The sequence below is a fragment of the Mustelus asterias genome, chromosome X (genome assembly GCF_964213995.1).
Source record: "Mustelus asterias chromosome X, sMusAst1.hap1.1, whole genome shotgun sequence".
NCBI lineage: Eukaryota > Metazoa > Chordata > Chondrichthyes > Carcharhiniformes > Triakidae > Mustelus > Mustelus asterias.
The window spans coordinates 5,623,396-5,641,009 of record NC_135834.1 but is presented as its reverse complement, the minus strand read 5'-3'; the positions used below and the strand labels follow the sequence as shown (position 1 = coordinate 5,641,009).

Below are 17,614 nucleotides of genomic sequence, written 5' to 3'. Positions count from 1 at the left end.
CATCTTTGGACACTAAGGGGCAATTTAGCATGGCCAATCCACCTAACCTACACATCTTTGGACTGTGGGAGGAAACCGGAGCACCCGGAGGAAACCCACGCAGACACGGGGAGAATGTGCAAACTCCACACAGACAGTGACCCAAGGCCAGGAATCGAATCCCAATCCCTGGCGCTGTGAGGCAGCAGTGCCACCGTCCTTACAACCCAGTGCTTTGGCCCCAACATCTCGCAGGCCAGAGTCCAGTTTTGTGGGATGACTACTCCTGTGAAGCAACAGTTTAGTCCTGCAAAAGGTGCTATACCAATGCACGTTGTTGTTAAGCTGACTATCCCCTCAGCCACCGCCCCCCCCCCGCCAGTTTTCACCTCCCTCCCTTGGCTCTGCCTGCAGAGGAGCGCTATTTAAAAAGGAAAGTGCCAGGAGCTGCGAGAAACACCCACTTATTGGCTATAAAAAGCCAAGTTCAAAGCCAACAGACTGGCTCCGGAGGAAGTCAGACCTTTACCTTTGGCACTAAAACCTTTTGACACCAGTCAATGGACACTGGCTGCTGACGGCAACAAAGGCAAAAGCTTTTAAAATAGCTTCTGTGGTGATCAAACAGCAAATGCATTAACAGCGCATCCTGTGTGAAAGAGGATCTGTGTGTGTTTTGGGAAGGAAATACAGCCTCAGGAGCTATTACTGATCAATCACTCCCTTCAGGTGCAGAGCAGGGGAAGAAAGTGGGGCGGGGGAAACGGATGCTCATTCTCCACTGTGGGAAATGGCTGCTGCTTTTAGGACAATTTTCTACTGTACATCATTCAGCTCTGCTCGGAGAAATTGCCATCTCTCTCTGCTCAGGTGACACGCCCCGAGGGGTTTTGCAGGGAAATCGGAGTGGTTCACAGAATCGATGACACTAAACTGAACCAGGGCCCAGCCACCGCAGCGACAAGAGCAGGTCAGAGGCTGGGAATCCTGCAGTAAGTCACCTCCCGACTCCCCCCACCAAAAGACCACCATTCATATCCATTGTTAACCCTTTACGCTTCATCCACCATCTACAAGGCACAAGTCAGGAGTGTGATGGAATACTCCCCACTTGCCTGGATGGGTGCGGCTCCAACAACACTCAAGAAGCTCAACACCATCCAGGACAAAGCAGCCCCGCTTGATTGGCCCCCCATCCACAAACACCCACTCCCTCCACCACCGACGCTCAGTAGCAGCAGTGTGTACCATCTACAAGATGCACTGCAGCAACTCACCAAGGCTCCTTAGACAGCACCTTCCAAACCCACGACCACTTCCAACTAGAAGGACAAGGGCAGCAGATACCTGGGAACAACCCCAACTGGAGGTTCCCCTCCAAGTCACTCACCATCCTGACTTGGAAATATATCACCGTTCCTTCACTGTCGCTGGGTCAAAATCCTGGAACTCCCTCCCTAACAGCACTGTGGGTGTACCTACTCCACATGGACTGACTGATGTCCAATAACAATCCTGGAACTCCCTCCCTAACAGCACTGTGGGTGTACCTACACCACATGGACTGACTGATGTCCAATAACAATCCTGGAACTCCCTCCCTAACAGCACTGTGGGTGTACCTACACCACATGGACTGACTGATGTCCAATAACAATCCTGGAACTCCCTCCCTAACAGCAATGTGGGTGTACCTACACTACATGGACTGCAGTGGGTGGGGACTAAGTGTCTGCACGGTGACAACAGTGCGAGGCTTAGAATTGACAGCACAGATTCAGGCCACTCGGTCCAACACATCTGTGTGGTGTTTAAGTTTATTTCTTAATGTCAAGTAGGCTTACATTAACACTGCAATGAAGTTACTGTGAAATTCCCCTAGTCGCCACACTCCTGTTCGGGTACACAGAGAGAATTTAGCACGGCCAATGCACCCTAACCAGCACGTCTTTCAGACTGTGGGAGGAAACCGGAGCACCCGGAGGAAACCCACGCAGACACAGGGAGAATGAGCAAACTCCACACAGACAGTGACCCGAGGCTGGAATCAAACCCGGGTCCCTGGCGCTGTGAGGCAGCAGCGCTAACCACTGTGCCACCCCAGAATGTGGAACTTGCTGCCAGCCGGCAAAGCGTTAGAGGGAAAGCTGGACAAACGCATGAGGTTAACCTGACAGGATGGAATGAGGGAGGGAGGTCGGAAGAGGCTGAAGTGGAGCATAGAGTGGCACAGTGGTTAGCACTGCTGCCTCACCGCGCCAGGGACCTGGGTTCGATTCCCGGCTTGGGTCACTGTCTGTGTGGAGTTTGCACATTCTCCCCGTGGGTTTCCTCCGGGTGCTCCGGTTTCCTCACACAGTTTGAAAGACGTGCTGGTTAGGTGGATTGGCTAAATTCTCCCTCAGTGTACCCGAACAGGAGTGTGGCGACTGGGGGATTTTCACAGTCACTTCATTGCAGTGTTAATGTAAGCCTACCCGTGACTAATAAATAAACTTGAACTGCCCCGAGTAAAGAAGCTTAAACGCATTAATGCTTTCTCATTGTGTAATCACAGGTCTGCGCAGGAGGAGAAGAAGTGAAAGAGGGAACTTAATCCCCCGATTTACAGCAATGCTAAATCCGTGTATGGTTACTTGCTCATCAGGCTCGACTATTAATCACCACAACCTGGGCTGGAACGGCCTCTCGTGACCTCACTCGGATTGACGTTTGACAGATTGGGTCCATCCTTCAAGAGGATTCATCTCCCGGTACTTTATGGCCCCGTCGCTGTCTAATCGCGTGGGTGCTTCACAAACCAAGGGAGACACCCAGAGAGAGGACCAACGGCCAGGCAAGGCGGCCCACCTATCGCAACTCCCATCCGAGGAATGGCAACAGCATATCCAGTGCAGACACCATGCCAGTGTTAATCTCACCCGGCAAGTTACACAGCAGTTCCCAGCATGTTCCAGCCCCTCCCTCCGCTTCCTGTCAGACGGCTGCTACAATCAGCACAAGGAGCTGATTTCGGTTTACAGGAAAAACTTGCATTGCATAGAATCCCACAGTGCAGAAGGAGGCCATTCGGCCCATCAAGTCTGCACCGGCCACAATCCCACCCAGGCCCTATCCCCATAACCCCACATATTTACCCTGCTAATCCCCCTGACACTAAGGGGCAATTTCGCACGGCCAATTCCCCAACCCGCACATCTTTGGAGTGTGGGAGGAAACCGGAGCACCCGGAGGAAACCCACGCAGACACGGGGAGAATGTGCAGACTCCGCACAGACAGTGACCTGAGGCTAGAATCGAACCCGGGTCCCTGGAGCTGTGAGGCGGCAGTGCTAACCACTGTGCCACCCACTATATATTTATGTAGCGCCTTTCCCGACACACAATCTGGAGTATAAAACTACACTGGAATTTTCCCACCCCTACCTGCCACGGGAATCGTAGTGGGCGGGACACGGACCGTGCGAAGGTCCGTTGACCTCGGGTGAGATTTTCCAGTCTTTGGCGGGGGAGGGGTGAGTGTGTGGCTGGAAAATCCCCCTAGTCGCACTAATGGTGACCATTTTCCGGACTTGGGGCAAGTGCAGCTCGAAAATTTCACCCCCTAGTCTCAATAATACACTGGCACTGGAGGGGGTGCAGAGGAGATTCACTAGGTTGGTTCCGGAGTTGAGAGGGTTGGCTTATGAGGAGAGACTGAGTAGACTGGGACTATACTCATTGGAATTCAGAAGAATGAGGGGAGATCTTATAGAAACATATAAGATTATGAAGGGAATGGATAAGATAGAAGCAGGGAAGTTGTTTCCACTGGCGGGTGAAACTAGAACTAGGGGGCATGGCCTCAAAATAAGGGGGAGCAGATTTAGGACTGCGTTGAGGAGGAACTTCTTCACACAAAGGGTTGTGAATCTGTGGAATTCCCTGCCCAGTTGAGGCTACTTCACTGAATGTTTTTAAGGCAAGGATAGATACATTTTTGAACAGTAAAGGAATTAAGGGTTATGGTGAGCGGGCGGGTAAGTGGAGCTGAGTCCACGAAAAGATCAACCATGATCTTATTGAATGGCGGAGCAGGCTCGAGGGGCCAGATGGCCTACTCCTGCTCCTAGTTCTTATGTTCTTATGTAATGGTTCCCATTTTCCGGTCTTGGAGTGAGCGCAGCCGGAAAATCCCACCCCGAGTCCCAGTAATGATGACCGTGAAACCATTGCCGGAAAAACCCATCTGGTTCACTAATGTCCTTTAGGGAAGGAAATCTGCCGTCCTTACCCGGTCTGGCCTACATGTGACTCCAGAGCCACAGCAATGTGGTTGACTCTTAACTGCCCTCCAAGGGCAACTAGGGATGGGCAATAAATGCTGGTCAGCCAGCGATGCCCATGTCCCACGAATGAATAATAAAAGTAGCTGGAATGGAGTCTCCCAAATAACTTGCATTTGTATAGCACCTTTCACACAATAAAACGTCACAGGAGCTGGAATGGAGATATGTCAGGTGACCGAAAGCTTGGTCAAAGAGATTGGTTTTAAGGAGCATCTTAAAGGGGGAGAGAGAGGTCGAGACGGGTGGAGAGGTTTCGGGAGGGAATTCCAGAGCTTGGGGCCCAGGCAGTTGAAGGCACGGCCGCCAATGGCGGAGCGATGGAAACCGAGGATGCTCAAGAGGCCGGAATTAGAGGAGGGAAGAGATCTGGGAGAGTTGTAGGAGCTTACAGAGATAGTGAGGGATGTAGGGGCTGGAGGAGGTTACAGAGATAGGGAGGGGTGTAGGGGCTGGAGGAGGTTACAGAGATAGGGAGGGGTGTAGGGGTTGGAGGAGGTTACAGAGATAGGGAGGGGTATAGGGGCTGGAGGAGGTTATAGAGATGGGGATGGGGTGTAGGGGCTGGAGGAGGTTACAGAGATAGGGAGGGGTGTAGGGGCTGGAGGAGGTTACAGAGATAGTCGACCAGGGAGGGAGGTTTGTACACATGGGGTGTCAGCCTCTCGGACTCTTCACTAACACACTAGCGTGCAGTCGGGACTTCCTGCTCCGGCACCAGTCCCTCATCTCCGTTCTGCCCTGCGACTAAGTGCCCGATTCCACGCCCGCAAAGTGGAAACACTCCCGCACAAAGGCGATTAAGTATCTAAGTTGTTGTTGTATTCCAGCACACACACACCCTCCGCCCCCCCCCCTCAACCCGATGGCACAGTCACAGGCCCCTGCGCCCGTCCTGGGGTTTCCGTTGGCCGCGAGGGGAGATGGCTCTGCCACCAATAGAAGGATACCAAGCTCGCAAACATCCGGAGCTGCCTCACGGAAATTTCCGGAGTCCAGGCAGAAACAGCGACGTGGCCACTTTTTCAGGATTGGCCATTTTGACTTCAAAAGCTTCGCACTGAGCACAAGTGTTAGAAACATAGAAAAACTACAGCACAAAACAGGCCCTTCGGCCCCACAAGTTGTGCCGAACATATCCCTACCTTTTAGGCCTACCTATAACCCTCCATCCTATTAAGCTCCATGTACTCATCCAGGAGTCTCTTAAAATACCCTATTGAGTTTGTCTCCACCACCACTGACGGCAGCCGATTCCACTCGCCCACCACCCTCTGTGTGAAAAACTTACCCCTAACATCTCCCCTGTACCTACCCCCCAGCACCATAAACTTGTGTCCTCTCGTAGCAGCCATTTCCACCCTGGGAAAAAGCCTCAGAGTCCACCCGATCTATGCCTCTCAACATCTTATACACCTCTATTAGGTCTCCTCTCATCCTACGTCTCTCCAAGGAGAAAAGACCGAGCTCCCTCAGCCTATCCTCATAAGGCATGTCACTCAATCCAGGCAACATCCTTGTAAATCTCCTCTGCACCCTCTCAATCTTTTCCACATCCTTCCTGTAATGAGGCGACCAGAACGGAGCGCAGTACTCCAAGTGCTGTGAAGCAATTAACTGCACTCCCACAGCCTACGCACACAGGCCCGCACGCACACAACTGTTAACAGGGGAGCAGCCGGGACTTACCCTGAGTGCCCACGATCTCCATGTGCAGGTGTGCCAAGCCGCTGACTGCCGAGAGTGCCAGCTTGATCAGTCCTTCGACAGTGACTGTGTACCTATTCAGGTAGTCGAAGAGGGAGCCATGCTCGTGATAGTCAGACACTAACCACAGCTGCGTCCACGTCCCGTTATCTGACAGCAGGGGGGGGAACGGAAAGAAGGTTAAAACAAACACCAAATGTTTCAGCAAACCTCATCCCACCGGACTGCACATTCTCTCCCCCCTCATGAATTTAGCCCTCAATAGCTCTTAAACCAAACTCCAAGGCCTCTTGATTTTCATTGCTGTGCCTTTCTCTCGAGCTCGAGAAAACTCCAGTGCAACCACGATGGGCCAAATGGCCTCCTTCAGCACCGTAATAATTCCGTGAATTGCCCGCCTAAAGAGCTCTCTTCCCCTTTTATCAGCGAATCCCGACAGTGCAGGAGGCCATTCAGCCCATCAAGTCTGCACTGGCTCTTCAACACAGCACCTTACCCAGGCTCACCCCTCCACCCTATCCCTGTAACCCCACCTATTTACCCCGCTAATCTCCCAAACCTACACATCTTTGGACACTGAGGGAGAATTTAGCATGCCCAGTCCCCCTAACCTGCACATCTTTCAGACGGTGGGAGGAAACCAGAGCACCCGGAGGAAACCCACGCAGACACGGGGAGAATGTGCAAATTCCACAGTGACCCGAGCTGGGAATCGAACCCAGGTCTCTGGCGCTGTGAGGCAGCAGTGCTAACCACCGTGCTGCCCCTATGACTCAGGCCCACTAGACTTGGGCAACATCCTAGTGAGTCTTCGAATGACAGCTCATTTTATCTTGGCGCTCCAGAGAGCGGGAAAGGAGTCGCTGTGCCATGGACTTGACTCTTTTACTTTCGACAATTGCGTCAACCAATGGGAGGCCAAGAGCGCACAAGATGGCCATTCTGTCCATCACAGGTCTTGATGCAAGGACCTGAATCCCACCCCACCAATCAGGCAGAGGGCTCCAGGAGCGCCAATCTCGGGGCTCAGGGCACAGACGCACCCCACACTCACCCATTGCCGACGTAACGCAAACCAAAAGAAAAAGAAAAGGGTGGTCATACCTTTATTGTCCGCTGCGATGAACCCCAAAATGTTCTCGTGACGCAGCATGACCGTCTGGTAGATCTCCGCCTCCCTGAACCACGAGCGCTCTTCCCGAGAGGAGAAGATCTTCACAGCGATGTCACCGCCCCTCCATTTTCCTCGCCACACTTCCCCGAAGCGGCCTTTGCCGATTATCTCCTGAAGGACAATGGTCCTCGCGATGGTCCGTTGCACAAATAATGGCAAACCTATGGGAAGAACGACCATCCCGTTAATCTCCGCACAACACGTCGCCAACCTTGGAGTGAACGGGTGACAATTCTGTCAGACTAAGCTGGCAACCGTGGCACATGGGCATTACTACTCAAGGCCGTTGGCGGCAGCAGGCATCATGAAAAGACTCTGCCAAATTGCCCACAACAAGGGCTCACAAATGTGAACTGAGACAAAGCAGGCTGCACAATGGCACAGCGGTTGGCACTGCTGCCTCACAGCGCCAGAGACCCGGGTTAGATTCGGGCCTCGGGTGACATTCTCCCCGTGTCTGCATGGGTTTCCTCCGGGTGCTCCAGTTTCCTCCCACAGTCCAAGCGATGTGCAGGTTAGGTGGATTGGCCATGCTAAATTGTCCCTTAGGGTCCAAAGATGTGTAAGTTAGGTGGATTGGCCATGCTAAATTGTCCCTTAGTGTCCAAAGATGTGTAGGTTAGGTGGATTGGCCATGCTAAATTGCCCCTGTGTGTCCAAGGATGTGCAGGTTAGGTGGATTGGTCATGCTAAATTGCCCCTTAGTGTCCAAAGATGTGCAGGTTAGGTGGATTGGCCATGCTAAATTGTCCCTTAGGGTCCAAAGATGTGTAAGTTAGGTGGATTGGCCATGCTAAATTGTCCCTTAGGGTCCAAAGATGTGTAAGTTAGGTGGATTGGCCATGCTAAATTGTCCCTTAGTGTCCAAAGATGTGTAGGTTAGGTGGATTGGCCATGCTAAATTGCCCGTGTGTCCAAGGATGTGCAGGTTAGGTGGATTGGTCATGCTAAATTGCCCCTTAGTATCCAAAGATGTGTAGGTTAGGTGGATTGGCCATGCTAAATTGCCCCTTAGTATCCAAAGATGTGCAGGTTAGGTGGATTGGCCATGCTAAATTGCCCCTTAGTGTCCAAAGATGTGTAGGTTAGGTGGATTAGCCATGCTAAATTGCCCCTGTGTGTCCAAGGATGTGCAGGTTAGGTGGATTGGCCATGCTAAATTGCCCCTTAGTATCCAAAGATGTGTAGGTTAGGTGGATTGGCCATGCTAAATTGCCCCTGTGTGTCCAAGGATGTGCAGGTTAGGTGGATTGGCTATGCTAAATTGCCCCTTAGTATCCAAAGATGTGTAGGTTAGGTGGATTGGCCATGCTAAATTGCCCCTTAGTATCCAAAGATGTGTAGGTTAGGTGGATTGGCCATGCTAAATTGCCCCTTAGTATCCAAAGATGTGTAGGTTAGGTGGATTGGCCATGCTAAATTGCCCCCGTGTGTCCAAAGATGTGCAGTTTAGGTAGATTGGCCATGCTAAATTGCCCGTGTGTCCAAAGATGTGCAGGTTAGGTGGATTGGCCATGGTAAATTGTCCCTTAGTATCCAAGGATGTGAGCACATAGTCTGTTGACAGGCAATGGATTGACCGCACGAATCAGTAACTTCAGGAGGAGGCAAGGGGGGTGGAATAAGTTACACTCCAGTGATGGGACCTGCAATCGCACCTCTGTTTAATCAAATCAATGGTGAAAATGGAAGGGAATACCTAAATCCCAGGGGAATTGATCAAGTGGATCAGTTAGCCATCCCCCGATTCCTCCCCTAACCACAGCGGCCTGGCCTCTCCTTACCTGATCCGGATCCTGAGGTAGTCATATCAAACATCAGGTCCTTCAGCGACTTCCCCTCAGAGATGTACATGTGGTCACAGGACGGCTCCTCCATGTCCAGCTGGTTACGATCATGGTAGGCCCGCTGGTGATGGTAATGGCACAGGAACACAGTCACCATCAGTATCACGCACAGGAGAAACACCGGCCCGGCAATTACCGCCGCCAGTTCCACAGGGCCCCAACCGTCAAACACATCGTCTTTTGGACCTGATGTGGGAGGGGGAAGAGGAAAGAAAAAGTCGTCCATTAATACAATCAAATGTTTAAAAAAAAACAATAGAAAATGGCCGCTCAAGTCGCTAATCTTCAAAACAGGCCATTTTCCTCACTAGGTTTCCCTGAGGCAAGTTGAGAATCAACAATAGGCCCTCTTATATGGTCACTTAGTCCGTCCCATTGTGCCACTCTCCCATGTTGACATGGGAAGTCTGCTCCTCGGCCTACTCGGAAGGCTTTTCTGGCCTGTTGAGGCAGCTGCCACGGAGACCGAGTTTAAAGTGCACTTTTTAAACAGAAATCACTCAAATGTTCACAGAGTGCCAATCAGGCTATTTTTTAAAAAAAGTTGCCCCAATTGCAAACGGTTTTCAGCATCCAAGATCTGGCCCAACCGGAGAGACAGCTTGCCAAACTTGCTCGGGCAAGGAGGAAACACTCACGCCAAAAAGGGCCGCTTGCCAGCGACTTCAGGCGGGCGAGTGCCCAGGGTTTGATTGCAACGCTGCCCAAAATGGAGTAGGCCGTGGACATTCTCGGAATACGCCGAGAAGGATCGCACCAAGGGACCTTAAGGTATTGCCATCAGGAGAAAGAGGTGGAAAGCACTTTATTTACAAGCAGCACAAGTTGCAGAGAAACGTGGAGCTGGCTCCACTTACTTACCCCTCTCGACACGAGGTGGTTTCAAGGGTGGCGCCAAGTGCAGGCGGGGCAGTGTGCCTGTCCTTCAACGAAACTCGCTGAGGAAGGCCCACAATAGAGGGGCAGCGACTCCAAAGCCACCACACGGTGGCACAGTGGTTAGCACTGCTGCCTCACAGCGCCAGGGACCCGGGTTCGATTCCCGGCTTGGGTCACTGTCTGTGCGGAGTCTGCATGTTCTCCCCGTGTCTGCGTGGGTTTCCTCCGGGCGCTCCGGTTTCCTCCCACAGTCCGAAAGACGTGCAGGTTAGGTGGATTGGCCTTGCTAAATTCTCCCTCAGTGTACCCGAGTGTGGCGACTTGGGGATTTTCACAGTAACTTCATTGCAGTGTTAATGTTAGCCTACTTGTGCCACCAATAACAAACAAACTTTAAGCATCGCAACATACAAGAATTGGAGACCTGTGACTCAGAGAAGCTTCAGTTGTTGTGGGAAAAGAAACACCCGCAGGGAGGCAGCTCCAAACATTCCTTCAATGTGGGCAGCTTGGCGTTTGCGCGCGTACAGCACAGCACAGGCCCGGAGGCATCGCGACAAAAGAGAGCTTCAATTCAGAGCAGCAGAGGAGGAAATGGCGGTTTTGCATCTGCATTGCCCCGCTGTCCCTACCCCACAGGGCCGTTAAAGCAAGCAACGGACTGAGGAGTCAGGAAGTGAGCAGTAATGCGTGTTCACCAATGATAGTCAGCAGGGCCTGGTACCGTCAGCACCTCCTTCTCAAAATTGCCGTACCCCAGTCAGGTTTGAACGGTCTGGGGCCTCGGGGTCTGCTAAGGGCCCCGTTACCAACATCCTCAGCCGAACACCGCAGCATGTTGGCATCCGTAAGGCGAGAGGCAAGCAAAGCAAGCAGAACATGGGAGGTAAACTTGTCATGCCCTGCCCTGACTCCATGGCAACCACTTGCATGGTCCACAGAGAGACAAGTTTGTTATTCCCTGCTGTCAGAAACCAGATTGGTTCCCCAATCTTGGCCCAGGAAACAATTTTTAAAAAGTTAAAGTCTCCTGTTTTGATCAAGAGGGAAAAAAGATTCCCATCAAGCTCTGCAAAGAGGAGAACATTTCCCATCAAGCTCTGCAAAGAGGAGAAAATTTCCCATCAAGCTTTGCAAAGAGGAGAAAATTTCCCATCAAGCTTTGCAAAGAGGAGAAAATTTCCCATCAAGCTTTGCAAAGAGGAGAAAATTTCCCATCAAGCTCTACAAAGAAAAACCTTCCCATCAAGCTCTGCAAAGAGAAAATTTCCCATCAAGCTTTGCAGAGGAGAAAATTTCCCATCAAGCTTTGCAAAGAGGAGAAAATTTCCCATCAAGCTCTGCAAAGAGGAGAAAATTTCCCATCGAGCTTTGCAAAGAGGAGTAAATTTCCCATCAAGCTCTGCAAAGAGGAGAAAATTTCCCATCAAGCTTTGCAGCAGGTACCTTGCAGATTATCACAGTTCTGGCCAGTTTGCTTTGGGGAGGGAGGTGCTGTCCCTTTGCAGTGCAGGTACAGACGGTGCCTTTATTTAGCGCCTGGTCCCTCTTCAGGGCTTCCCGCAGCACGGCCGATGAAGGCATTTGCAGCAACAGGTACAGACGGTGATTTTGCGCACAGTTAAGGTTTCTCCAGCCGCATCGAGTGGGGGAAGAAGAGTGTTGGCCAGAACAGAAGCTCATTTTCCTGGATTAGCGCTTCTTAAAATAGTGCATTCATACCTCACAGAGCTATTGAAACAAGCCACGGCAGCCCTCAATTTAGTGCCTCAGCCTAAAGAGTTTGCAAGAGTTTTCTTGGACCCGAATACAGTTCAAACAAACCAATAGCACGTCTGAAGTTATCGGAACCTTGTTGTAGTGGTGTCATGATGAGTGCCCACAGAGAGTTCGATGTAACCACAAGGCTTGGATGCAGAGCAAAGCTCTCTCTAAGCTGCCTCCATAAAATGCCTCAGAACGCAACTGTGCCTGAACACCATATTTTTCCCTGGTTTCTGGTGGCCAGATTTCCAAATTCAGCGTGTACTGGTCTTGTACGGTGGCATTCGCTCAAGACTCAGAATGGAAAATGGCCCCAAAACCCAACAAATTCCTCATCCGGAATTTCTTTTTTAAAAATTCACTCATGAGACATGGGTGTCGCTGGCTGGCCGGCATTTATTGCCCATCCCTAGTTGCCCTTGAGAAGGTGACAGTGAGTTGCCTCCAGCAACAACAGAGTGGTTTGCTCGGCCATTTCAGAGGGCAGTTGAGAGTCAACCACATTGCTGTGGCTCTGGAGTCACATGTAGGCCAGACCGGGTAAGGACGGCAGATTTCCTTCCCTAAAGGACATTAGTGACCCAGATGGGTTTTTCCGACAATCGATAATGGTTTCAGAGTCATCATAGGATAGAATCATTGAATCCCTACAGTGCAGAAGGAGGCCATTTGGCCCATCAAGCCTGCACCAGCAAGAATCCCACCCAGGCCCTATCCATGTAACCCCATGTATTTACCCTGCTAATTCCCCTGACACTAATGGGCAATTTACCATGGCCAATCCACCTAACCTGCACATCTTTGGAGCGTGGCAGGAAACCGGAGCACCCGAAGGAAACCCACGCAGACACGGGGAGAATGTGCAAACTCCACACAGTTACTCATCCCCATAACCTCACGTATTTACCCCACTAAACCCCCGACATTAAGGGGCAATTTAGCATGGGCTAATCCACCTAATCTGCACACCTTTCAGACTGTGAATATTTTTTAGTCAGTCAGTGTCACAAGTAGGCTGACATTAACACCGCAATGAAGCTACTGTGAAAATCCCCCAGTCGCCACACTCCTGTTCGAGTACACTGAAGGAAAATTTACCATGGCCAATCCACCTAACCAGCACGTCTTTTGGACCGTGGGAGGAAACCGGAGCACCCGGAGGAAACCCAAGCAGACACGGGGAGAACGTGCAGACTCCACACAGACAGTGACCCAAGGCTGGGAATCGAACCCAGGTCCCTGGCGCTGAGAGGCAGCAGAGCTAACCACTGCGCCACCCGAGAATCAGTAGATTCTTAATTCCAGATTTTTTTTATTGAATTCAAATTCCACCATCTGCCGTGGTGGGATTTGAACACGGGTCCCCAGAGCCTTAGCTGAGTTTCTAGATTAATAGTCGAGCGGTAATACCACGAGGCCATCGCCTTTCCAGATGTAAACTGGACTCCTGGGGTGAGGTCTAGAATCATAGAAACCCTACAGTATAGAAAGAGGCCATTCGGCCCATCGAGTCTGCAACGACCACAATCCCACCCAGGCCCTACCCCCATATCCCTACATATTTACCCACTAATCCCTCTAATCTACGCATCTCAGGACACTAAGGGGCAATTTTAGTATGGCCAATCAACCTAACCCGCACATCTTGTGGGAGGAAACCGGAGCACCCGGAGGAAACCCACGCAGGCATGAGGAGAATGTGCAAACTCCACACAGACAGTGACCCAAGCCGGGAATCGAACCCAGGTCCCTGGTGCTGTGAGGCAGCAGTGCTAACCACTGTGCTGTCTAACTGAACAGCACATAGATTCCAACCCCCTACTGTTACATTTGGCCATTTACCCACTTCCAGAAGAATATATTGGCGTTGGCTGGGTTACGGTACAGATTCACCAGAATGATACTGAAGTGAAAATGGTTAAGCTATGAGGAGAGGTTGCACAGACCAGGCTGGTGTTCATTTGAATAATATATCAGAAGTTTATTAGGTGATTAAAGAAGTTGACTGGGTAGAAAGAGGAACTATTTCCTTTGTTCAGAGAGTCCAGGACAAGATTATAGACAGTTGCAATAAACAAGGAATAAAGGGTTACGGTGGTTCCGATGGCACAGCGGACTGGAGACCACAACTACATCAGCCCTGACGTTCTTGAATGACAGAGCAGGCTCAAAGGGCTGAATGGCCCACTCCTTGAAACATCAAGGATACATTCAAGGGCAGCACAGTGGGTTAGCACTGCTGCCTCACAGCAGCAGGGACCCGGGTTCAATTCCGGCCTTGGGTCACTGTCTGTGCGGAGTTTGCACATTCTCCCCATGTCTGCGTGGGTTTCCTCCGGGTGCTCTGGTTTCCTCCCACACTCCAAAGATGTGCGGGTTAGGTGGATTGGCCATGCTAAATTGTCCCTTAGTGTCCAAAGATGTGTAAGTTAGATGGATTGGCCATGCTAAATTGTCCCTTAGTGTCCAAAGATGTGCAGGTTGGATGGATTGGCCATGCTAAATTGCCCCTTAGTGTCCAAAGATGTGCAGGTTAGGTGGATTGGCCGTGCTAAATTGTCCCTTAGTGTCCAAAGATGTGCAGGTTAGGTGGATTGGCCATGCCAAATTGTCCCTTAGTGTCAGGGGGATTAGCGGGGTAAATATGTGGGGTTATGGGGATAGAGTCTGGGTGGGATTGATGTCGGTGCCGACTCGATGGGCCGAATGGCCTTTTCTGCACTATTAACGTTAAAAGAGGTCGAAGTTTGACCGGGGGGGGGGAAATGAGAAAATCCATTGGCAGCACATTGGCAGATTTTACATACAAGGTACCCACGAGGTGCGCCTTGCTGGCGCACAGACCTTCGGCGGTCGGTGGCAACGCCAACAAAGGTACGAGATTGGGTTCACCAGGACTTTGCCCCAGGCAAGTCTCCATCAACGCACCCAAGTTGGCACTGCCGTTCCCACAACCCGGCCCTCCAGGTACTGGCGTACCCCAATCCTGCCCACCAGGGACTGGCAAACTCCCCTGCCCCAACTGTGCGGTTGAGGCAAAAAGCAGCCATAGGCTGGCACGAGGGTGGGGCCAACTGGCCAATGGAAAAGAGGCCGGCCTTTTTAGGCCAACGCGGGATGATAACACGGGCAGATCAGAGGCTACCAGGTTCGAGCCTGGGTTTGCCAGTGGTCGGAAGGGGTAATGGGAGTAGGAGCGAGGGGGGCAGCAGTGAGATTGAAATCGTCCTTAAGACCGTGAACATGGGAGAGGGCTAAGGTGGGAGGGCAAGCGGGGGAATAAATTACTTGGTAGCTTCCCTGGTACCTACCTTCTGGAGGAGGTAACTCCAGGTTGTTGCAGAAGTCTTTATAACAGCAGATGGTAGTCACATACTCTTTACTGCTCCGACAGAAGATTGGCAGAACCAAGTCTTGGGGAGACACGCACACTCTGATCTCGTGCTCAATGCCCCCTATTCTCGAGAGGGAGGCCAGACACGCCCCGTCTGTCTCACAAGTTTGGTTCGTCTTCACACAATTCTTACAAAAGCACTTCAACGCTTGAAAGAAGAAAAAAAAGAGAAGCTTTTAGACTCGAATAAAATTTTTAAAAACGACTCCAATCTCGCCCATTCAGGGTGGAGAGTCAACTGTGGAGTAACAGCCATTTTAAGTCAGGAAATATAATTAGGCGCCTTTTTTTTTTAAATGCCGCACACAACTTTGGGATAAACTTAACTGCTCAGATTGGCGCAAAGGTACAAATGTTCCCCGGATGTCCCCCGATATGCGTGAGCCCTCTGTACCGGCCCAGGAAGCACTGGGCGGATAGAACATCCCGAGAACGTCAACACTGCGGCCATTTCCCACACACCAAATTGAGTAGGCCTCGAGCCGGGCGTGCGCCGAGCTTGCGGGATTGCAATTTGGGAGCCCGCAAAAAGCGGGCTCCTCTTTTAGCGCCAAAACACGGGCGATCGGTACACTTCATCGCAGGGCCTACCACAGTGTGAACACAGTCCCAAAACCGAACACCCGGCGACTGTTGGCCGTGGTCAGCACGGTGGCACAGTGGTTAGCATTGCTGCCTCACAGCGCCAAGGAGCTGGGTTCAATTCCGGCCTCGGGTCGCTGTCTGTGCGGAGTTTGCACGTTCTCCCCGTGTCCACATGCTTTTCCTCCGGTTTCCTCCCACAGTCCGAAAGATGTGTAGGTTAGGTGGATTGACCATGCTAAATTGTCCCTTAGTATCCAAAGATGTGCAGGGTGGGTGGATTGGCCATGCTAAATTGTCCCTTAATGCCCCAAGATGTGCAGGTTAGGTGGATTGGACACCAAGGGACAATTTAGTATGGCCTAACCGGCACATCTTTGGGCACAAAGGGGCAATTTAGCATGGTCAATCCACCTAATCTGCACATTGTTGGACACGCTAAATTGTTCCTTAGTGTCCATGGATGTGCAGGTTAGGTGGATTGGCCATGCTAAATTGCCCCTTAGTGTCAGGGAGATTAGCAGGGTAAATAGGAAGTGATGGGGATTGGGCCTGGTTGGGATTGTGGTCAGTTTTGACTTGATGGGCTGAATGGCCTCCTTCTGCACTGTAGGGATTCTAAGGAATGACCCCACTGGCCTGCCAGTTCAGCGGAATTAAGTCAGGGCCTCAGAATAATTACATCTCCACAAAGCTACAAGAACTTCCTGGTCCCACTTACCATCCATTGGTTTCAACTGGGGGAGGTGTATAACGCGCACACACAGCACTGGCATCAGTGGGTGACCGGTGCCCACAGAACCTATACCACTCGGAGATGAAGATTAGCCACAATCTAGTTGAAGAGCAGAACAGGTTTGAGGGGCTGAATGGCCTCCTCAGGTGGGCCATTTAAAAAAAAAAAATCCCATGCCACTGCCCGGAAGTGGATTCACCCCAGTATCCTGACCAACATTCCTCCCTCAATGCTGCCAATGCTACTCATGGGATCTTGCTGTGTGTTAATCTGTCGCTACATCGCGACAAAAGCGGAGACTGCATTTTATATTTAAAATAAAACATTTTTCAAAAAGAAACATCTTATGTTGTCGTCGCTTGGTAGTCGAGAGCTTGAGCATTGTTGAGACACAAAAAAAGAGGGATGCTGTCAAAACTTTTTATCTTGCACTCATCAGGACAACCGCAAGAATGCCAAGGGAATTTAATTTATACCGAGAGAGAAATGGGTGCTGAAAGTCAACTTTGATTGGTCAAAGGTGTTGCCATGACGAATGCACTAATGTCCGCAACCCTTTTGTTGAATGCAAAAAAGGCGCAATACCTGGTCACGTTCCTTCACTTGCAAAGGCTGCACAACACCTCTGCCTCACAGCGCCAGGAACCCAGGTTCAATTCTGGCCTCGGGTCACTCTCTGTGTGGAGTTTGCACATTCTCCCAGTGTCAGCGTGGGTTTCCTCCGGGTGCTCCGGTTTCCTCCCACAGTCCAAAGATGTGTAGGTTAGGTGGATTAAACATGCTAAATTGTCCCTTAGTGTCAAAAAAGCGTGTAGGCTAGGGGGATAGGCCATGGTGTGGGGATAAGGCCAGGGAGAGGCCTGGTTAAGATACTCTGTCAGAGCCTCCTTCTGCACTGTAGGGATGCTATGACAGCAACTCCACACTGGTAAGAATAGACAAGGAGGGAGTCAGCAATGGACAGAAGGCATGACCTTGAAATGAGAGCCAAGCTGAAGGGTGACAAAGAACAAAGAAAGTTACAGCACAGGAACAGGCCCTTCGGCCCTCCTAGCCTGTACCGACCATGCTGCCCGGCTTAACTAAAACCCCCTACCCTTCTGGGGACCATATCCCTCTATTCCCATCCTATTCATGTACTTGTCCAGACGCCCCATAAAACTCACTCTCGTATCTGCTTCCTCTGCCTCCCCCGGCAGTGAGTTCCAGGCACCCACCACCCTCTGT

At 51.2% G+C, this 17,614-nt stretch overlaps 2 protein-coding genes across 3 annotated transcripts in view; both read right to left on the bottom strand.

The window, feature by feature from the left end:
• Window positions 1-17,614, bottom strand: part of LOC144481893 (Golgi reassembly-stacking protein 2-like) — a 739,438-nt gene that overhangs the window by 65,516 nt on the left and 656,308 nt on the right. The gene's annotated exons all lie outside the window — the stretch shown is intronic.
• Window positions 1-17,614, bottom strand: part of LOC144481892 (activin receptor type-1B-like) — an 85,896-nt gene that overhangs the window by 12,528 nt on the left and 55,754 nt on the right. Inside the window, exons 2-5 of one of the 2 annotated variants that reach the window (XM_078201054.1) lie at window positions 14,987-15,217; window positions 8,970-9,218; window positions 7,116-7,346; window positions 5,994-6,161 (exon numbers count right to left, since the gene is read on the bottom strand). In XM_078201054.1, the coding sequence (XP_078057180.1) occupies window positions 5,994-6,161; window positions 7,116-7,346; window positions 8,970-9,218; window positions 14,987-15,217 (879 nt within the window). The remainder of the gene's footprint in view (window positions 1-5,993; window positions 6,162-7,115; window positions 7,347-8,969; window positions 9,219-14,986; window positions 15,218-17,614) is intronic. The other variant, XM_078201055.1, reaches the window with a different exon arrangement.